The sequence below is a fragment of the Scyliorhinus torazame genome, chromosome 18 (genome assembly GCF_047496885.1).
Source record: "Scyliorhinus torazame isolate Kashiwa2021f chromosome 18, sScyTor2.1, whole genome shotgun sequence".
NCBI lineage: Eukaryota > Metazoa > Chordata > Chondrichthyes > Carcharhiniformes > Scyliorhinidae > Scyliorhinus > Scyliorhinus torazame.
In genome coordinates this window covers 119,629,909-119,652,932 of record NC_092724.1, presented here as the reverse complement: position 1 = coordinate 119,652,932, position 23,024 = coordinate 119,629,909, and the positions used below count along the sequence as shown (strand labels likewise).

At 47.1% G+C, this 23,024-nt stretch overlaps 1 protein-coding gene across 1 annotated transcript in view; it reads left to right on the top strand.

The window, feature by feature from the left end:
- LOC140395462 (glutamate receptor ionotropic, NMDA 2C-like) overlaps positions 1-23,024 on the top strand; it is a 149,186-nt gene that overhangs the window by 92,207 nt on the left and 33,955 nt on the right. The window contains exons 9-12 of the mRNA XM_072483240.1: positions 6,022-6,251; positions 13,576-13,736; positions 15,774-15,961; positions 22,152-22,384. Coding sequence (XP_072339341.1) covers positions 6,022-6,251; positions 13,576-13,736; positions 15,774-15,961; positions 22,152-22,384 — 812 coding nt within the window. The remainder of the gene's footprint in view (positions 1-6,021; positions 6,252-13,575; positions 13,737-15,773; positions 15,962-22,151; positions 22,385-23,024) is intronic.

Here is a 23,024-nt window from a genome sequence, read left to right as displayed (position 1 = left end):
CTCCAGAGTATGAGAATGTTTAAAAGCCTTTCAGAGTGAAAGCCACAGTAAAAATGTTAAGCTGGGCTAAATCTGTTGGGTGAAGTTTAAGGCAGAAATTCATATTGTTTAGAATCATTATCTCCTTGGCTCAGTGGACCTATTTAGTCATCTTTGTTTTGTTCAAATTTGTATAGTGAAGACTCATTTGGTGTTTCAATTTAATCTGGAGTCCTGCCACTTATTCCCTTGCCTTTGGTTCTTCCACATATTACATTCTTTAAATGATTATGGTCTATTCAGCCAGATTCTTACGAGTATCAGACTTGCCCAGAGTTCTCATAGCTGAGTTCATAACACTTTTCTTCGGGCCTAAATGGAGTTGTAAATGTGATAGCTTTTATAGGGTCGAAAGGATGATGGGGAGGTAGTACAAAAAGGGAAGATCTGGTCAGGGAAGAGATTAAACAACAAAGATGTCATGGAACAAAAGACAAAAGGGGTGGTAATGGTTGTAGTAAAGAAACAAAGCATTGTCCAGAATAGTTACTGTTAGTCATAGAGCTTACAGTGCAGAAGGAAGCCATTTGGCCCATCGAGTCTGCACTGACCCTTGGAAAGAGCACCCCACTTAACCCCAGACCTCCGCCCTATCTCCGTAACCCAATAACCCCACCTAACCTTTTTGGACATTAAGGGCAATTTAGCGTGGCTAATCCACCTAACCTGCACATCTTTGGACTTTGGGAGGAAACCGGAGCACCCGGAGGAAACCCATGCAGACACGGGGAGAACGTGCAGACTCCGCACCGACAGTGACCCAAGCCGGAATGGAACCTGGGACCCTGGAGCTGTGAAGCAACAGTGCTAAACACCGTTCTACCGTGCCGTCCCATTTTTATTTCAAGTCCAAATCAATAATGATCCAGTGAAGCTCAATGCAAGCTTGAGGAACATAATATAACATAACTTCAGGGACCTTGGGGTGCATGTCCATAGATCCTTGAAGGCAGCACGATAGGTAGTTGGTTGAGAAATCACATGGGATACCTGCCTTTATTAGTCAAGCCATCGAATATAAGAGCAGGGAAGTTGTGATGGAGCTGGATAAAATGCTTGTTAGTCCACAGTTAGAGTACTGTGTGCAATTCTAGTCGCCACACTACAGGAAGGGAATGATTGCACTCGAGAGAGTACAGGGGAGATTCAGCAGGCTATTGCCTGGGCTGGGGTACTTCAGCTATCAAGAGAGACTGGATAGGCTGGGGTTGTTTTCCGTAAGAACAGAGAAGGCTGAGGGGGAACCAGATCGAGGTGTATAAAATTATGAGGGACATAGATAGGGTGGATAGGAAGGAACATTCCCCTGAGTGGAGGGGTCAGTGACCAGGGGACATAGATTTAAGGTATGGAGCAGGAGGTTCAGAAGGGATGTGAGGAAAAACATTTTCACCCAGAGGGTGGTGGGAATCTGGAACTCGCTGCCTAAAAAGTTGGGAGAGGTGGGAACCCCCCCCCCCCCAAACATTTAAGAAGTATTTAGATTTACACTTGAAATGCCAAAGCAAACAAGTCTACAGACCAAGTGCTGGAAAATGGGATTAGAATAGGTAGGTGCTGGCGGAGATACAATAGGCCAAAGTACCTCTTTCCATACTGCAAAAACTCTACTCTGTAACCTCATCCTCCGATTAGGCACTTCACAGCCTTCTGGACTCAACATTTGAGTTCAACATCTTCAGTCAATGAACTCTTCCCTCAATTTTCATTCCTTTTTTAGCCAAGAGCCTGTCTGCATCTTGTTTTTCATGTTTTTGCTTTCAGACTGATCTATCCATTATACCAGATCCTGGGTCTCAGACATTCACATCATCAGAAAAGCTAAAGGGTTCAATTTCTTGAAGGTTGACCAAGTAACTTTTAGTTTTTATGAACATCTTCAAGATCATGAAGGGAATTCAAAGCAAATTGTGTGTGGTGAAGGGATCAAGTAGAGGTGAAAGTACAGCACTAAGAACATCTTGATGCTGACAATTGTACAATAGAAAATAGATGAAGAACTTGTTACAATCTTGGTGTTATACTGGATGGGAAGGTCCCAGACTGGAACCCGGGCTCCAAAGACTGTAGCGCTTTACTTATTTAAGAAAACGTGGAGGAACAGAGTCACAGGACTGCTGATTAGTTTTTAACAAGAAACATTTGTCAAACATGAAAAGTTTGATCATAATACAAAACTCCTTTATTCCCCTCTTAGCTTCATCAATGTATACAGTTTTCAAAGATAACACCCCATTCTGACACCAAATGACCAATTCCACTCAATTGATCTTCCATGGATTTCTTATCAAAATTCCCCCAGATGATTATCACATGAGTGTTTCCAAACTCCACTCCCAAAAAGTCATGCTTTAAAATTTTCTTCCAAACAAAGCTTCTGCTCCACTGTTTCAATAAGTAGTCCAGCTCCAGGTTTTCCACCTCTCCTTTCAGATCTCCTTTACCTTGCATGCTTTATACAAACTCTGAGATCCAGCCTTCTTTAATTGCGGTTTTCCACCCATTGTGCCTGACAGGGCTCTCAACCGTGACCGACTCATCTCCCGCACCTCTGCTTTCACCCCTTCCCCTCCCTCCCAGAGCCAGAATAAAGGTCCCTTGTCCTCACGTTTCACTCCACCAGCCTTTGCATTCAAAGAATCATCCTCCGCCAGTTTTACCAACTCCAGCATGATTCCACCACCAAACAAGTCTTCTCCTCACTCCCCCTGTCAGCATTCTGCAGGAACCATTCCCATGGATACTCTGGTCCACTGCTCCATCACCCCCAACACCTTACCCTCTTCCCACAACACCTTTGCATGCAATCACAGAAGGTGTAACACCTGCCCTTTTGCCTCCTCCCTGCTCACCATCCAAGGGCCTAAACACTCGTTTCAAGTGAGGCAGCACTTTATGTGCATCTCCTCCAATCTGGTCCATTGCATTTACTGCTCCCAATGCAGTCTACTCTACATTGGAGATACTAAACGCAGACTGGGTGACCGCTTTGCAGAACACCTTTGGTCTGTCCACAAGCAAGACCCAGAGATTCCTGTTGCTTGCCATTTCAATTCACCGTCCTGCTCTCATGTCCACCCGTCTATCCTTGTCCTGCTGCAGTGTTCCAGTGAAGCCCAGCGCAAACTGGAGGAACATCACCTCATCTTCTGATTAGGCACGTTACAGCCTTCCGGACTTAACTGTGAGTTCAACAACACAGACTGTGAACTCTCTCCACTTTTACCCCATTTTTATTTCTATCAATTTATTTTCATTTCTTCCATCGATCCGTTTTTCCCTCACTATTATCTCCCCTCTCCCCACCCCACCCTACTTGGGCCATCTGTTCCCTGTTCCTAGTTGTCTTTTGACACACTGCTTACCTTTGTTCTATGATTAAAACATTCTGACCTCTTAATGTGCCATTATCAGCACCCTTCTTAGCCTTGATCACCATCATTTACATTCCCTTGTCTTTTTGTCCACAACAGCTTTGTCAATCTCCACCTATTGCTGGCCCTCTATCCAACTCCACTGCTCCATGCAACCCCCCCACCTAATCTGATCCCATGTCCAGCTCTCTCTAGCTTTGACAAAGGCTGGAATTCTCCGGTTATTGAGGTTCACTTTTCCCGCTGGCAGCACATCCCGGCCAATGGGTCTCATGGTGGCGTGGGGTGGTTACAATGCAAAATCGCATTGACAAGCAGTAAGGACATGAAATCCCACCACCAGTGATCAGCGCGTCACTGAGAAACACATGGCTGGGAGACCGGAGAATCTCACACAAAGAGTCATCCGGGCTCGAAACGTTAACTCCCTTCTCTCGGCACAGATGCTGTCAGACTTGCTGAGATTGTCAAATATTTTCTGTTTTTCTGTCTGAGATCCAGCTACTGATTTCCACAATTGTTTCAAATAATGTCTCGTAAACTGTAGTAACATCTCACAAACCTTAGAATTACTTCAAATATCTTTCTGGCCTCTCATCATCCAATTCCTTTTCAGCTCTCTGTGACATTACTGAACAGTATCACTCCAGTACCTGTTTCCTCTGTTCCTTTAACTTTTAGACTTCTTGGAAACTTCTCTTCATTTGTCTGGTTTCCTTACGTAACTGTTCTTTAAGTTTTCAGAACTGGGGCGGGATTCTGCCATAATCGGCAGGGCGGGCAACTCAGGCGGGAAGGAGTGGTGTGAACCATTCCGTCGTCGGGCCGCCCCAAAGGTGCGGAATCCTCCGCACCTTCAGGGGCTAGGCCAGCCCCGGAGTGGTTTGCGCCATGCCGGCCAACGGGGAAGGGGCTTGGCGCCACGCCAACCGGTGCCGAAGGGCCTCCGCCGGCCGGCGCGAGTTGGCGCATGCGCGGGAGCGCCAGCGTGTGATGGTGTCATCCCAGCGCATGCGCAGAGGGCTTCATCTCCGCACCGGCAATGGCGGACCGCTACAGCCGCTGGTGAGGAAGAATAGAGTGTCCCCACGGCACAGGTCCGCCCACGGATTGGTGGGCCCCGATCGCGGGCCAGGCCACCGTGGGGCAACTACTGGGGCCAGATACACCCCACTCCCCCCCCGGAGGCCGCCCGCGCTGCCAGGTCCCGCCGGTAAGGACCTACTCTAATTTACACCGGCGGGACCGGCAAAAAATGGGCGGCCAGTTGGCCTATCGCGGGCTGGAGAATCGCCGGGGGGGCCGCTGCTAGCGGCCGCCGACTGGCGCGGCGTGATTCCCGCCCCCGCAAAAATCTCCGGTGCCAGAGAATTCGGCAGCCGGCGGAGGCGGGATTCACGCCGCCCCCCACCGGTTCTCCGACCCAGCGGGGGGGTTGGAGAATCCCGCTCCTGTTGTTTTTAACCATTACTCCATAGTATGGCTTTTCTTCTAGCAAAGCTAAAAGAGATGTTCGTTCACTAGCTTACTTTTTACCAACTCCTATGATCTCAGTTAAAATAAACAATCACAAAACTTGACTACCCTAAAGATGCCCCTGGATACTGAGCAACAATCTTTTACTTAAACGTGTTTACTTTTCACACCGTAACCTCCTCTAAGCATAATAGAAGCACAGATAGAACGGACCAAATCCCCCACACATACAACCACTATTGTCTAACATTAATCTAACTAGAGTTTTACTCTTCTTACACAGAACCACTAAATTAAACCCACTTAATCTATACCTTGGGCGGGATTCTCCGACCCCCCACTGGCGTGCATCCCGCCCCCGCTGGTTGCCGAAATTCTCCCGCACCGGATATTCGGCGGGGACGGGAATCGTGCCCCGCCGGTCGGCGAGGCCGGTTGGCGAGCCCCCGCCCGGCGATTCTCCGGCCTGCGATGGGCCGAGGTCCCGCTGCTGGAATGCCTGTCCCGCTGGCGAGGATCAAACCACCTCTGTTCCCGGCGGGACTAGGCGGCGCGGGCAGGCTCCGGGGTCCTGGGGGGGGGGGGGGGGGCGCGGGGCGATCTGGCCCCGGAGGGTGCCCCCACGGTGGCCTGGCCCGCGATCGGTGCCCACCGATCCGCGGGCAGACCTGTGCCGTGGGGGTACTCTTTTCCCTCCGCCTCGGCCACAGTCTTCACCAGAAGAGACAACCCCCCCACCTGCGCAGGGATGACGTCAGCAGCCGCCGACGCTCCCGCGCATGCGCGGACTTCCGCCGCCCGGCGAAGTCCTTTCGGCCCCGGCTGGCATGCGCCAATGGCCTTTCCCGCCAGCCGGCGGGGAGCCAACCATTCCCTCACGGGCCTAGCCCCTCACGGTGAGGGCTTGGCCCCTAAAGGTGCGGAGAAATCCGCACCTTTGGGGCGGCCCGACGCCGGAGTGGTTCACGCCACTCCATCCCGCCAGGACCCCCCCGCCCCGCCGGGTAGGGGAGAATCCCGCCCCTTATTTCTAATATTTAACAATACAAATATAGACCTCTTAAACCTACCTCTGTTTTCCTGAAAAAATGTACTTGCAGTGTTTTTACTATTTGTATCTGTCTCTTTACAGTTACAGGAGGTCCAACATTTACAATAGGGAAATCAGTGTGGCTTCTCTGGGCACTGGTCTTCAACAACTCCGTCCCCATTGAAAATCCCAAAGGAACAACTAGCAAAATCATGGTCTTGATCTGGGCCTTTTTTGCTGTCATCTTCCTGGCAAGTTACACAGCAAACCTGGCTGCATTTATGATACAAGAGCAGTTCATTGACACTGTCTCGGGTCTCAGTGACAAAAAGGTAAGGCAAAAACTCAACCATACCGAATACAGAATCCACATCGTTGGTGCCGAATCTATAACTGACTCCACTGCAATCGAGTCCAGGACTCACTTTATCAGCATCTCAACCTGTTCCCACCACCTGTAAATTCACAACTTCTGCCTGTTGACACTGAAACAACTCTTCTATCAACACCTCCATCGATAAAGCCATCACCGCCTTCTCCTTCATCTCCTCCATTTTCTCAGTCTCCTCCTTCCCCCAACTCTCATCCCCCCTTACACCCCTGGAAAGTGAACAAAAGATGGTAATTGATCAGCATGAGACTGTTGAGTCTAATTGCCTGACTGGGTGCAGCCATGTTAATTTATTACTGTATTTAATGAAACATAAAAGTTTCACTAAGGTTTATCACAGCTTTGAGCCAGGGTTGTCTGTTGTGATTAGCTCCAATTTGATGACCCTGAGCCTCTGGCTAAACAATCCATGGGTTTGAAAGTATGATCATTTTTGCAGAAAAACAGCTGCTATTAGTAGGGTTCATTTTACTCCAAAAGATCTTTTTTGGCAGGCTGGTATAAAAGTATCAAACCTGTATTCTTGCCGTCTGGCCATGTCAGATGGGCTTTTGGGGATGGTCAAGTGTCATGTGATGTCATGTCCGGGATATGACCAACCTCCGACAGCTACTGTCTCTCACTTAGGTCAATAATTTGGACCTTTTTTATTTAAAATTCCAGCACCATCTTGTTTGGGCGAGTAGCAGTGGTGTTAGAATCTCAGCCAGTGCTCCACAATTGAGGCCTGGCATTCTTGATGTCATGTGAACCCACATGTTAGAAAGGCCCCACTTGTTTTGTTGGGCGTGTTGGATATCTTGGAAAGTGAAGGGCTAAGAAACAAACTTAACTTGTATCTTGTAGCAACTGACTTTCCAAGAACAGTACATCTTTCTTTTTTTTTTATAAAATAAATTTAGAATACCCAATTGTTATTATTTTTTCCAATTAAGGGGCAATTTTAGTGTGGCCAATCCACCTAACCTATGGATTGTGGTGGTGAAACCCACGCAGACATGGGGAGAATGTGCAAACTCCACACGGACAGTGACCCAGGGCCGGGATTCGAACCCGGGACCTCAGCGCCGCAGTCCCAGTGCTAACCACTGCGCCACATGCCGCCCACAATACACCTTCCCTGAGCATGGTGCCCAAATCTGTACTCTGGGTGCAGCCATTATGGTGTGAGAGATTCTTACTTCAAACAGGCAACAATCAACTCCTTGCTTTTATGATTCACAACAACATCTTGCGGGCAATACTCAATGATATTTTATTTTACATCTCCAGTTTTATCAATGCAACTGGCTTCTCTGCTATTTTTATTGCTATATTTGAAAAATGCTTGTGCAAGGAAATAAGTGACAGTAATGGCATCAGCCATGAGAGACTGAAATGTAGCTTTAGTGACAAATGTGATAAACACCGGTCGAAGGATCCATTAACAAGAGAACAGTTAATAAAACCCACAATATCTCAGGGTCTGATTTTAAAATCTCATCTTTACAAGTATCTTTTTTTTTCCTTATCTGTATTTTAATCCTTGTGCTGTGTTTTAGTTAATAACATCATCACTTCTATTTAAGTAACTTACAGCACTGTTTTTGTAATAAACTATCCTCAATGCTGTTTAAGATTGAAGCTTTGTTGCTGGCTATTTTTAAATTTAATCATTTGCAAATTAAAAGGGGGCTACATGTGCACACAGATTCTTAGTTCATGGGCCACTTTGAGGTTATCACACCTCCATCAAGTTACTTGAAACCGCTAACTCTCGCTAAGATTAGCACCTGCAGCAACTGGAAGGTGCCTTGTTCCATATTAAATACTGAAGTCATGGAAGAAATTCATTGAAAAAAAACTGGACATAGACTACAACAAAATATTGCGAGGAGTATTGCTTGCAACATGCTGCTGTGAGTGATGGAAGGAGGTTGACATGGTGGGCGGGACTTAATGACCAACCCAGTGTGTCTTTCGGTGGCAGAGGCAGCCCGCTAGTGGGATTTACCAACCTCGCCATTGTCAACGGGATTTCCTGATGACTGCACCTCTCATCGCCGAGAATCCTGTGTGCTAGCGTGGGACCGGAATATCCCGCCAGCGTGAACAGCCGATAGATCGCGCCTGGTGTCTTTGTTGTCTGCTCAATCAGAATTTGGCAGATCCTGGAGCTTGGAACAGTGTGTTTGGGCGGGGCAGCACTGTGACACAGTGGTTAGCACTGCTGCCTCATGGCACCGAGGTCTCAATTTCGATCCCGACTGTGGGTCACTGTCCGTGTGGAGTTTGCACATTCTCCCCGTGTTTTCATGGGTTTCGCCCCCACAACCCAAAGATGTGCAGGTTAGCTGGATTGGCCAAGCTAAATTGCCCTTAATTGATAAAAATCAATTGGGTACTCTAAATTTATTTAAACAAAAGGTCTGGGCACTGTGCGAAAGAAGGATAAATTGGTCTTTGAGGGGATGCAACATCGATTCACCAGAATGACATGGAGGCTTAGTGGATTAAATGATGAAGGGAGTTTGTATGGAATAGGCTCACATTCCTTTTTGTACAGAATATCGAGGGGTGATCTGATTTGAGATTATTAATATGATTCAGTAGCATAAGAACTAAGAGCAGGAATACGCCATGCAGTCCCCTATGCCTGCTGTGCCACTCAACAAGGTCATGGCTGACTTCCAATTGCCAACCCCATGCCCCCGATTCCCTTCAACAGTAAAACTCTGATCAATCTCAACCTTAAAAATATTCAATGACTGAGCATCTACAGCTCTCTGGAGTAGCAAATTCCAAAGATTCACAACATTCCTCTCAGTCTTAAATGATCATCCCCTTCGCCCTGACACTATCTCCTTACTCTCCAGTCAGGGAGAAACAGCCTCTCAGCATTTACCCCGTCAAACTCACCCAAGCAATTATACATTTCTGAACCCCGTAGGATAGACGTCCAATCTACTGGACCAGTCATCATAGGACAGGCCTTTCACCCCAGGAACTAATCTAGCGAGCCTTCACTGTACGGCCTTCAAGGCAAGTATATCCTTCTTTAAATATGGAGACTAACACTGCGCACAGTACTCAAGGTGTAATCTTTATAAAGCCCTGTACAAATATAGAAAAACCTGCTCACTCTGGAACTCCAATCTCCTTGCGATAAAGACCGGCATGTCATTTGCCTTCCTAATTGCTTGCTGTACGCTTTGTTTCTTGTACAAGTATAGCCAAGTCCACCTGAATAGCGGCATTTAAAGGTTGCTCACCATTTTAAAAAACAAATATTCTGCTCTCCTTCCCAACCAAGATTAATAATCTCACAAATCCCCACATGACACTCCATCTATCACCATGTTGCCCGTTCAATTTGTCGATAACTCTTTGCAGCCTCTTTGAGTCCTCCTCACAGCTCACTGTCCCACCTCGGTTTATATGGTCAGCAAACCTGGATACATTACCCTCCGTCTCTTCGCCGAGGTATTTATATGTATTGTAAAGAGCTGAGGCCCCAGCACCTATTCTTGCAGCACTCCACTAGTCACAGCCTGTCAACTTTAAAATGCACAATTAACCAATCCTGAACACCTCTGCTAAATATTATTTCGAAAGCCCTATTTTGCAAATTAATTTTTTATATGACATCTTTTCAAAAGCCATTATGATAAAGAAACCTGGGAACGCTGTTCATGTAAGAGGCCACTTGCAGCTTTCAAGACTGGCATGGGTAGGTTCTTGGAAGCAAAGATGTCCAGATAAAAGATCAAGTGAACAGAGTTAAGGTAAATATCAAGCAGAATGTAAGGGAATGGCAGAGGAGACTTTTTTTAAAACATATTTTTATTCTCCTTTTTAACATTTTCTCCCAAATTTACACCCACCAACAATAAACAATAATCAGTAACGAATGCAATGTCAATCCCCATATCAATAACAACAATCCTATCCTCCCATCAAACCCCCAAACAGCAGGCCGCATGTTAACATAAACAAATAACAAAAAAAAAATCAGGAATCACCCATAGTCACCATTAGGGGCTGTTTAGCACACTGGGCTAAATCGCTGGCTTTGAAAGCAGACCAAGGCAGGCCAGCAGCACGGTTCGATTCCCGTAACAGCCTCCCCGAACAGGTGCCGGAATGTGGCGACTAGGGGCTTTTCACAGTAACTTCATTTGAAGCCTACTTGTGACAATAAGCGATTTTCATTTCATTTCATTTTCAACACATACAGTCCCCCTCCCCCAACCCTCCCAACGCCCCCTCCCCAAATGTTCGATGCAATCCAATTCTCAAAAGTGCATAATGAATAACGGCCATGAATTGTAGAACCCCTCCATCCTTCCCCTCAGTTCAAAATTCTTTTCTCAAGAGTCAAGAATTCCAGCAGGTCACCCCGCCACATCAGGGCACAGGGTGGAGAGGTTGATTTCCATTCAACAGGACCCACCTTTGGGCGATCAATGAGGTGAGGCTCCAACATCTGCTTCTGCACCCACTTCCAACCTCGGCTGGTCCGACACCGCGAATATGGCCTCCAGGGGGCCTGGGTCCAGTTTCCAGTGCACCACTTTAGAGATTACCCTAAAAACCTCCTTCCAGTAATCCTCTAGCTTTGGACAGGACCAAAACATATGAACATGATTTGCGGGCCTCTCCCCCCCGCAATGTTCACACACATCTTCTACCCCCTCAACGAGCCGGCTCATCCTCGCCCTTGTGAGGTGTGCTCTATATACCACCTTCAGCTGTATCAGCCCTAACCTCACGCCCGAGGTGGAGGCATTCAACCTCCGGAGCACCTCACACCATAACCCCTCCTCCATATCCTCTCCCAACTCTTCCTCCCACTTTGCCTTGATCCCATCCAGCGGTGCCTTCTCCTCTTTCGAAATAGCCCCGTAAACCTCCGACACTACCCCCTTCTCCAGTCCCCGTGTTGTCAGCACCTCCTCCAGCAATGTGGAGGCCGGCTCCACCAGGAAGCTCTGTATCTCCTTTCTGGCAAAGTCTTGAACCTGCATGTATCTAAATAATTCCCCCTGCTCCAGCCCATACTTCGCTCCTAGCTCCTTAAATCCTGCAAACTGACCCCCAAGAAACAAATCTTTTAGTGTCCTAATTCCTTTCTCCTCCCACCTCCGAAAATTTCCATCCCACTTCCTTGGCTCAAATTTATGGTTCCCCAGAATCGGCATTTCCCATGACCCTGCCCCCAATCCAAAATGCTCACAAAACTGCCTCCAAATTCTCAACAAAGCTTTTACTACCGGACTCCGAGTATTTCTCCGGGGCCGTCGGGAGTGGCGCTGTTGCTAGCGCCTTCAATCCCGACCCCCTATACAAACACTCCTCCACTCTGACCCACTGGGAGTCAACCCCTCATGGCAGAGGAGATTGAAGTACTGAACCGTTTCCTCCTTCCCGAATATTCTGATGATTTCACAAGAGTATCAAATGTAATTAAGGGTATGGAAAAGGTTTATCTAAAATATTACTTACAATTAAACAAAGGCGAAAGAACAAGGGGCCATAGGTTCAAATGAGTAAATGGTAACTTTAGGACTGATGCATGAAAATTCTATTTCAGGTAAAGTGAGCAACACTTGGAGTAGGATTTTGGCAGAATGATGGAACCAGAATACTGAGGTGTTTAGAAATGCAGCATTGGTGGAATCTTGGCTGTTAAAGAGAGTCTCGGGGAGCCTTGAGAAACCGTGGGTGTTGAAGGGAGCCTTGGGGTTTTTTGCAGTGGATGACGTTGGTGGGCCAAATGGTTCCCCTCACCTGATAAAATAGGACTGAATCAGCACGGCTTCATTAAGGGGAGGTTATGTCTGACAAATCTGTTAGAGTTCTTTGAGGAGGTAACAAGGACGTTAGACAAAGGAGAACCAGTGAATGTGATTTATTTAGATTTCCAGAAGGCCTTTGACAAGGTGCCACATAGGAGACTGTTAAATAAGTTAAGAGCCCATGGTGTTAAGGGTAAGATCCTGGCATGGAAAGAGGATTGGCTGACTGGCAGAAGGCAGAGAGTGGGGATAAAGGGGTCTTTTTCAGGTTGGCAGCCGGTGACTAGTGGTGTGCCTCAGGGGTCGGTGCTGGGACCACAACCTTTCACAATGTACATTAACGATCTGGAAGAAGGAACTGAAGGCACAGTTGCTAAGTTTGCAAATGAAAGAAAGATATGCAGAGGGACAGGTAGTATTGAGTAAGCAAGGGGGCTACGGATTGACTTGGACAGGCTAGGAGAGTGGGCAAAGAAGTGGCAGATGGAATACAATGTGGAAAAGTGTGAGGTTATGTACTTTGGGAAGGAGGACTGGAGGCATAGACTATTTTCTAAATGGGGAAATCCTTAGGAAATCCGAAGAACAAAAGGACTTAGGAGTTCTTATTCAAGATTCTCTTCAGGTTAACGTGCAGGTTCAGTCGGCAGTTAGGAAGGCAAATGCAATGTTAGCATTCATGTCGTGAGGGCTAGAATACAAGAGCAGGGAGGTACTTCTGAGGCTGTATAATGCTCTGGTCAGACCCCATTTGGAGTATTGTGAACAGTTTTGGGCCCCGTATCTAAGGAAGGATGTGCTGGCCTTGGAAAGGATCCAGAGGAGGTTCACAAGATGATCCCTGGAATGAAGAACTTGTCATATGAGGAAAGGTTGAGGACTCTGGGTCTGTACTCTTTGGAGTTTAGAAGGATGAGGAGGGATCTTATTGAAACTTACAGGATACTGATAGGCCTGGATAGAATGGATGTGGAGAGGATGTTTCCACTTGTAGGAAAAACTAGAACCAGAGGACACAATCTCAGACTAAAACAGAGATGAGGAGGAATTTCTTCAGCCAGAGGGTGGTAAATCTGTGGAAGTCTTTGCCACAGAAGGCTCTGTAGGCCAAATCACTGAGTGTCTTTAAGACAGAGATAGATAGGTTCTTGATTAATAAGGGAATCAGGGGTTATGGGGAGAAGGCAGGTGAATGAGGATGAGAAAAATATCAGCCATGATTGAATGGCAGAGCAGACCCGATGGGCCGAATGGCCAAATTCTCCTCCTATGTCTTATGGTAAGTTGTTTACTGTCACCCGTTTTGAACTCTCCGGCCCAACGCTGAGCGCTGTAACTTTCTGTAAATCGGTGAGGAGAGAGTCAGTGAAACTCTTGCTATTGTTCCCCTCTTTCATCCGGATTCTTAACAGGAAGGTGAATAATGGGTGAGGTGCGTCTCGGGGATTTGTTCATTGATGAGGTTCTAATGTGTTTTGTTGTGAACAGTTTCAGAAGCCCCAGGACCACTATCCGCCATTCAGATTTGGTACAGTTCCCAATGGCAGCACCGAGCGGAATATCAAGAACAACTATCCAGACATGCACTCCCACATGACCAAATATAACCAACGTTCAGTAACAGATGCTCTTGCCAGCTTAAAATCAGGGTAAGCTGTGGGCTCTCATCAGAATAGAATCACCGAATAGCTAAAGCACAAGGGGAACATCCAGCCCATTGTGTCCACGCTGGCTCTCTGCAAGAGAAAATCAGCGCATCTCAATTTCCCCCATTTTTCCCAAAGTCCTTATTTTCTCTTCACTTGCTTATCCAGTTCCCTGTTGAAAGCCATAATTGACTCTGCCTCCACAACACTCTCAGGCAATGCACTGAAGATCCTAACCATTTGATGCATTAAAAAAAACATTTTTGTTTAACCGTTGCTGATTTTGCCAAATATCTTTTAAATCGGTGCCTCCTGGTTCTCGACCCTTCTGCCAATGGGAATAGTTCCTCCCTATCTACTCTGTCTACATTGATTTTGTGATTTTAAACACCTCCATCAAAAGTCCTGTCGGCAACCTCTTTAAGGAGAATAACCTCAGCTTCTCGAATCTATGTATTTAACTGAAGCCCCTCACCCCTGGAACCATTTTACTAAATCGTTTTTGTATTCTCTCTAAATCCTTCACTAATAGTCAAAGTAAGATTATCAGTTGGGCGCTCAACTTGGCTCACTTGTGCTTGCTAAAGCTACATAAATTCACAGGTCTGTCTTTTGCAGACACGTTTTTTGAGTTAAACAGAAGTGTAGACCACAATAGTTCCCTAGTGTGTTCTCTATGGCAACATCTCAACAATCAACTCGCCAACCATTCAGCACTCTTTTCCCATGCAACATAAACTGTTGTTCCCTTTGGAAATTATAGATGATACATTTTTTATTCATTCAGGGGATGTGGGCCAGCATTTCTTGCCCATCCCTAATTGCCCTTGAACTGAGTGGTTTGCTGGAGGGCACTTCGTGTCAACCACGTTGCTGTGGGCCTGGAATCACATGTAGGCCCCACCAGGTCAAGTAAGGGTAACATTTCCTTCCCTAAATATCATTAGTGAACCAGATGGGTTTTTACGACAATCCTTTCACGGTCACCATTAGAGTTTTAATTCCAGATTTTTATTTAATTCAAATATCACCATCTGCCGTGGTGGGATTCGAACCCAGGTCCCCAGAGCATTACCCTAGGGTCTCTGGATTGCTAGTCCAGCGACAATACCACCATGCCACTTCCTCCCTGATCTGTGAGAATCTTAGGACTATATATGACGCTTGACTGCTTCAGGCTGATCTTAATGTGTCCGGGGATTGGGTTCATGACTGGCAAATGTTTAATTTGGAAGATTGCTATATTCATGTGGACAGGAAAAACGCTTCAGGGGAAATTGTCAAAGACACCAAGAAAGGAAGTGATCTGAATATTCCTGCTTCATATATGTTTAAAAATACTCGAGCATTACTGTGAAGCAATAGCTAAACTAATTAAGGTGGTGGGGTGTTTTCATAGGGTAATTGATTATAAGATGAGGCATACTACTTTGTCCTTGTGCAAGACTGGCCCCAGGGTGATGGGATAAGTTTGGTTAAGTGATTGCAGAGGTGTGGGAGGAGTCTTGACTCCTGCCTTTCCTTCGCGCTGTGAGATTCCACACTCTGCCCCCTGGGCGGGGGGGGGGGTTTGGATGGTGAGTGTGTCTTATGGCTAGAAGTATCTTAGGCGAGTCGGGGGAAAGCAGTAATTGCTCCTCCAGATAAAGAAGCTGTTGAGATGATTAAAGGAGGAGATGATCGGGTCAATTGAAACTATTTCCTCCAGTGGAGGGATTCACAAGAGAGGAATATAATCTTAATACTAGAACCAGGCCATTCAGGGCTGATGTTTGGAAGCACTTCCTCACACAAAGGGTAGTGGAAATCTGAACCTTGCTCCCACAAAGGTCAAGTGAAGCTGTCAAATTGACATGAAAATAATTTTGTTGGGTGAGGGTATTGAGGTTTATAGAATCGAGGCAGGTTGATGGGCGTTATGATACAGATCAGCCATGATCTAACTGAATGGCGGAACAGAATTGACAGGCTGAATAGCCTCCTTCTGTTCCAATGTTCCTAACACCAGTGTTTCCAGTTGATGTATTTTCCCTCTTGCAGGAAGCTTGATGCCTTTATTTATGATGCAGCTGTTCTCAATTACATGGCTGGGAAGGATGAGGGCTGTAAGCTCGTTACCATCGGAAGTGGCAAAGTGTTTGCAACAACTGGCTATGGGATAGCTCTGCAGAAAAGCTCCAAGTGGAAGAGAGCCATTGACCTGGCCCTGTTACAGTTCCTGGGCGATGGTAAGTTAGGCTTTAAACATACTTTATAATGGAAAGGAAGAAGAGATGAACATGGAACTTTTCAGCCTAATTTAATCAGGAGCAAAGCACAGACCACAGTCAATCCATTATCAAACTGTAATAACAATAAAAGAATCGCAATTAAGTCTCAGTACAGAGCTGCAATTAGACAAAATTAATGCTGAGCCAAATAAGAAAATAGTGGACCGCCTCAACCAATTTAACCCCTCTGTCACCATAACACCCCTGCTCCATTTTAATATTGTTTCAGCCTTAAAATTTAGGGCCATTTGCTAAGGTATCCCATGCGAATCTTGCCCAAGGTCAAAGCATGTGGAGTCAGAAGACAAACCGCAGAATGGATAGAAAGCTGGCTACAGAACATGAAACAGAGAGTAGGGTTAAAATTAGTTACTCCTATTAGGCAGTGACTTTCCAGGGGAATCAGTCCTGGGGTCACTGCGTTCATTATAGACATAAGTGATTTGGACTCAGGAATTGGAAGTAAAGTTTCAAAATTTGCGGACGACACCAAATTTTAGGTGGTTAAAAAAAAAGAGGAATGCAACAAGTTACAGGAAGACATTAATAAACTTGAAGAATAGACATGTAATTGGTAAATGAGGTTCAATATAGATAAGGTGGTGTATTGGGGTTGGAAGAATAAGGAAGCCACAATCTCCACAGAAAATAAGGATCAGATTTAGACTCCATGAACCTATAAAAATAGTGGTTGGGATCCATATGCAGAAGTCACGCCCCCATTTCCAACAGATCCATTTCAGCTGGCAGGGCGAAAAGGGCAGGGTGCGATTCACAAAGGTTGGCGACCTGAATTCAGCAGGGCCTTTTGAAATTCATGCCGAGTTCAAACTGACCCCATTTTGGCTGGTGCAATGACATTAGTGTGGGAGTTGCCAAGTTAGTGGTGGGGAGGATGGAGGCGTGTGTTCTGGGGGTGATCGCTGAGGACTAAACGGGATGCATAAAGGGCAGGCAGCTTTCCACTTACATCAGGAGGCTATTAAACATGATTATGAACCTGAAGGGGTGGGTACCAGATGTGGTGGTCTCTATAGACGTGGAGAAGACTTTTGAACGGGTGAAGTGGAGGTACCTGTTGGAGATCCTGGGAAGGTTTGGCCCGAAACTTGTGAAGTGGGTGCGTCTGTTGTATGTGGCCCCGGTGGCGAGTGTACGAACAAATGAGGTGAGTTCACGGAGTTTTGGGTTGCACATGGAACGCGGCAAGGTGTCCGCAGTTGTTCGCGCTGGCAATACAGCCCTTGGCAGTGGCCCTTGGGGGTCAGTAGAGTGGCAGGAAATTATGAAGGGGAGTAGGGAACACGGTGTCGCTGTATGCAGAGGACCTGTTGCTCTTCGTGTTGGACCCGCTGGAGAGTATGGGGAGAATTATGCGCATATTGGAGAGGTTCAGAGAGTTCTCGGGATAGAAGTTGAATGTCGGAAAGAGTGAGGCGTTACCGATGAATGCGGTGGGTCAGGGGGACAATCTGGGGGTGTTGCCATTTAGGGTAGCCAGGGACAGGCTCTGGTATCTGGGGGTCCGGGTGATGGGGAGAGTGGTCGACGATGTACAAGTGGAACCTGACAATGGTGGTGGAGGAGGTTAGGGGGTTTCGGAGGTGGGATCCGCTGCAGTTAAAATGAACATAAAAATAATAATCATTTATTGTCACAAGTAGGCTTACTGCAATGAAGTTACTGTGAAAAGCCCCTAGTCCGGCGACTGTTCGGGTACACTGAGGGAGAATTCAGAATTCTCAGCTGGTACAGGATTTGAACCCGTGCTGCTGGCCTTGTTCTGCATCACAAACCAGCTGTCTAGCCCACTGAGCTAAACCAACCCTATATCCTTTATCATGCTGCCGAGGTTCCTGTTTGTATTCCAGACCCTCCCGATCTTTATCCCAAAGGACATTTTCTGGAAATTGGACACAGTGATCTCTGTGTTTACATAGGCGGGGAAGATACCAAGAGTAAAGACGGTCCTGGTGCAGAGGCAGAAAGGGGGGGTTGGCACTACCAACCTGCTTTGTTACTACTGGGCGGTGAACATGGAGAAGGTGAGACGGTGGTGGGAAGAAGAGGGGTTAGAGTGGGTTAGGATGGGGAGGGGTCATGTAGAGGGTCCAGCCTGAGGGCCATGGTGATGCCGTCACTTCCGCCAGGGAGATTCATGGTGAGCCCGGTGGTGCAGTTCACAGTTAGGATGTGAAACCAGTTGAGGAGAATGGAGGGGATGTTGGTGCTGACACCGTTGTGTGGAAACTACGGGTTTAAACAGGGGGAAGCCGGTGGGATTTATAGGAATTGGAGGGAGGTGGGTCTGGTGACGGCGAGGGATTTGTACCTGGAAGAGAGGTTTGTCGGCATGGAAGAGCTGTGGGAGAGGGTGGAGCTGCCAAAGGGAAGCGAGTTCAGCTCGATGCAAGTGAGGGAATTTGCGTGGAAGGAATAGAGAGGGTTTCCCAAGCTGCCAGAGTTTACCCTGTTGGAGCGGTTGCTGCTCCCGGATGTGGAGTCGGCGGACAGGATTGGCGATATATATATATATGCTTGGCTGGGGGAGTGCAGGTTGTTAGGACCAAGAATAAATGGGGGGGGGGGGGGGGGGGGATGAGCTGTGGAGGGGAGAGATAGGATGAGGAATGTGTTGTGGGGTGGTGCGTAGGGTAAATTCAATCTCCTCGTGTGAGAGGATGAGCTTGATTCAATTTAAAGTGTTGCACAGGGTGCATATGACACATGTGAGGGCGAGTGGGTTCTTCCAGGGGGTGGCAGACGAGTGTGAGAAGTGTGGGCGAGGACCAGCAAAGTACGCGCACATGTTAAGGGGCTGCGAGAAGTTGGAGAGATACTGGGAGGCGGTATTTGGGATGCTATCGAAGATTGTGGGGGTAGAGGTCAGGCCGGACCCAATAGTGGCGATCTTTGGGGTATCGGAAATGCCGGAGCTGATGGAGAGGAGGGCCGATGGCTGGCCTTCGTCTGTCTAATTGCCCGGCGATCCACAATGCCACCGGAGGTGATGGCCTGGCTGGGGGATCTGTGTAACTTCCTTCAGCTGGAAAAGATCAAGTTTGAGTTGAGGTAATCGGTGGAGGGCTTTGAGACACGGTGGGGACTGTTCAAGACAATGGGCGCGATTCTCCGAGCCCTGCGCCGGGCCAGAGAATCACCGCAACTGTGCCACGACGCCGGCGCGTGATTCTCCGAGGTGCGAGTAATCAGCATCTTTTGCGCTGCTGCGTTTGGCGCGGCCCCGGCTGTGGGAATCAGCGGGGCCGCCAATTCTTCGGCCCGAATGGGCCGAGCAACCGCTCTGACACGACAGAGTCCCGCTGGCGCCGTTCACCCCTGGTCCCTGCCGGCGGGAACTCTGCAGGAACACTCGGAGGGCGACCTGTTGGGGGCGCTCCTTCACCGTGGGGGCCTCCGATGGGGTCTGGCCCGCGATCGGGGCCCACCGATCGGCGGGCCGGCCTCTCCCCCGCCCCCCCCCCCCCGGGCCTACTTCCTGGCGCAGCCGGCCCCTGAACACCAACCCCATGTTGGCCCCCTTTGGGGGCCAGAATCGGTAGTGCCCGCGCCTGTTCGCGCCGTCGTGAAACGCTACGGCGTTCACGACGGCGCGAACACTTGGCCTCAATATCAGAGAATTGCGCCCAATGTTTGAGGAATTGTTTGTCGCAGGGGAGGAGGGAGGTGGTGAAAAGGGGGCAAAATGCACAAACTGTGAACTGCGGGGGTGTTGATAATGTTTCTGATTCATGTTTTGTACTTTTGAATATGTTTGGAATAAAATACATTTTTTCAAAAAATTAATGTGGGAGTCAGTAATTGATGGAGTAAATATAAATGCTCTTGGACAGGTAAGGTCTGTTAAGTGTCTTGATTTGAAGCTTTTTTAATTCCTTGCATTTTGAAATTTAAACAAAAAACTGCCAGTGAAAATTAAACAAACACTATCTACTGGACTGCTTTAATTAACAGGTCATCTAATGCAGATTATAAAACAAATTACCATCTGTCCATGTAATTTCAATAGGGTTCTTTATTGGCATTTCCCTAGGGTTATGAATGCTTAGCTGAATTTCAGAAACAAATCATCTCAGCAGAAGGTTCTAAGTTCACAGTTTGATACTTTGAAGAGTTTGATGAGGGATCTGAATACAAGTTTGTTTTTGTAAGAGATTGAACACTTGAGATTAAAGCTTTGAATGGCTTTCATGAATTAGTTTTTTTCACCATCACGTGTGTATAAGTCAGATCTGTATTCGATTGTTTGAAGTTTATTTTTTCATTGTGACATGGTTCCTGAGGTCTACCCATGCTGAATACCAGATGAGTAGTTAAGGAGGTGGCAGGGGGATACAAGGAGACATGGGGCTGGATTCTCTGCCATTGGGGTGCTCCATTTTGCCGGCAGCCCGGAGGTTTCCTGACATCGTGGGGCCGCCCCACAATGGGAAACTGCATTGACCGGCTGGCGTGCCGGAGCATCCCGCCAGCGGGGTGAAGCAGAAATGTGGCATGGCAGGGCGGAGAATCCAGCCCATGGGGTCTGTAGGGGACATGAATAGGCATGGAGGGTTTATGGCAGATGGGGTGAGGGGGTTATATGGGGCAAGGGCTTCTAAAACAACTGGGATAATGTTACAGAGAACGGAGGTGGGCCATTTAACCAACTGATCTCTGCTCTTGTGACAGTCCCTGCCCCCACGCTGCCTCTGATCTTCTTCAAGGCCGGCCGGGAGGGGGGGGCTAGCTCAATCCCACCTGGGTCTAACTGGGTCCTTTAAATAGAGGCGAGTCTGCTGAGTCAGGACATTTGAGCAGCAGAAATCTGGCCCCTAAATGGTGATAAGGAAATAGAGGGACCTATGGTTAAAATCGCACAAATTACTAAAAGTAGTAAATCAGGGGCATTAAAAGATAAACAAAGCATTTGGTTTCATTTCTAGAGCGATTTAATTGAAAAGCAGATAAATTGTGTTAAACTTTTATGGAACCGTGGTGTCAACAGTTCCTGTCTCCATATTATAAAATGGATAGAGGCACAGAAGATACAAAGAAGATTTTAATAGAATTATGTCCAAAACTAAAAGGATCTACCGAGCAGCAATGATTGAAAGGGAATTTTGAGGGGGAACCTGATCAAGGTCATTATGATTATGACAAGGTTTGATGGAATAGACACAGAGAATATATATCCACTTGCAAAGAGCCCAAAAGAAGGGTCTATAAATATACAATAGTCAGCAATAAATCCGATCAGGAATTCAACAGGAATGCTTTTACTCACAGAGTGGTTAGAATGTGGGACTTGCTACCACAGGGAGTGGTTCAGGTGAACAGCAATGATAATTTAAGGGGATGGTGGATAAACACATGTGGATGAAACAAACAGAAGTTTATATCAATGGGGTGAGATGAATAAAGGTGAGAGGAGACTGAGGTGCTGAACCAAGACCAGGGTCCTGTTTCTGTGCTATAAATATAATGAAAACTCACCCAGTCTAATCCCACTCACCCCCTCAAACCCCATATCCTTTAATATTCCACCCAGTCTAATCCCACTCACCCCCTCAAACCCCATATCCTTTAATATTCCACCCAGTCTGATCCCACTCACCCCCTCAAACTCCATATGGTAGCACAGTGGTTAACACTGTTGCTTCACAGAGCCAGGGTCCCAGGTTCGATTCCCAGCTTGGGTCGCTGCCTGTGCGGAGTCTGCACGTTCACTTCGTGTCTGCGTCGGTTTCCTCCGGGTGCTCCGGTTCCTCCCACAAGTCCCAAAAGACGTGCTTTTAGGTGAATTGGACATTCTAAATTCTCCCTCAGTGTACCCGAACAGGCGCCGGAGTGTGGCAATGAGGGGATTTTCACAGTAACTTCATTGCAATGTTAATGTAAGCCTACTTGTGACAATAATAAAGATTACTATATCATTTAATATTCCGCCCAATCTAACCCCACTCATCCCGTCACACCCCATATCCTTTAATATTCCGCCCAATCTAATCCCTCTCTTCCTTCTCACCCCCATACACTTTAACATTCTGCGCAGTCTAATCCCACTCTAATCCCCTCACACTCATACCCTTTAATATTCCACCCAGTCGAATCAGTAAAGTTTTTTCCTCTATCCATTTTTCTGCAGGAGACACCCACAAACTCCACACTGTCTGGCTGACGGGAATCTGTGAGAATGAGAAGAATGAGGCGATGAGCAGCAAACTGGATATTGATAACATGGCTGGTGTGTTCTACATGCTCCTGGTGGCCATGGGCCTCAGTCTGCTGGTCTTTGCTTGGGAGCATTTGGTGTACTGGAAGCTGAGACACCACGTAAAGAAATCCAGCAAGACAGACTTTCTGCTGGCAATCAGCAGGGTAAGATACATGGGGCAGGGTGGGTAAGGGGCAGGGGTGCGAGTGGGTAAGGGCAGGGGCGCGAGTGAGTGTAGATAAGGCGTACAATTAATGAGAATAGGGGTCACTGCACACGCATTTGCATTAACCAGTCTCCGGGTTTGTCACCTCTCCATTCAGTGCTGGAACCATTCATGTTGATTCCATCAGGAATGATTCTGAAGATGACGTGGTCAATGTAGCCTTGAGGTTCACTGTCAAAAGAGTTTGCCTTGGTCAGAGATGTTCCTCGCAAATCAGTTTAACTGCAATATCCTTCCTGTACTGTGGTGGGCAGAACTTTTCCAAGTGTGGGAAAGCAAATGATATACTAAGTGACAGGATTAGCTTATTATTTTGGATCAATTTTGGCTTTTAAATACATCCCAACATCTGATTTCTTTTTCTCACTGCCACTGATCTATTTTGCGTTAGCTTGAATTTAATTCAGCAGAATCCAAGATCTCCAACTAGTTCCACAAAATTTCTTTTAACCTTAACATTCTATGCCACAAGATACAAAACCCAGGATTTCATTGCATTTTGAAAGCTCATTTTCTGTTTGTTGGCGCTTTCTGCCAGATGTTCTTCTTGAGTTTCACGTTACTGACCATGTCCAGAA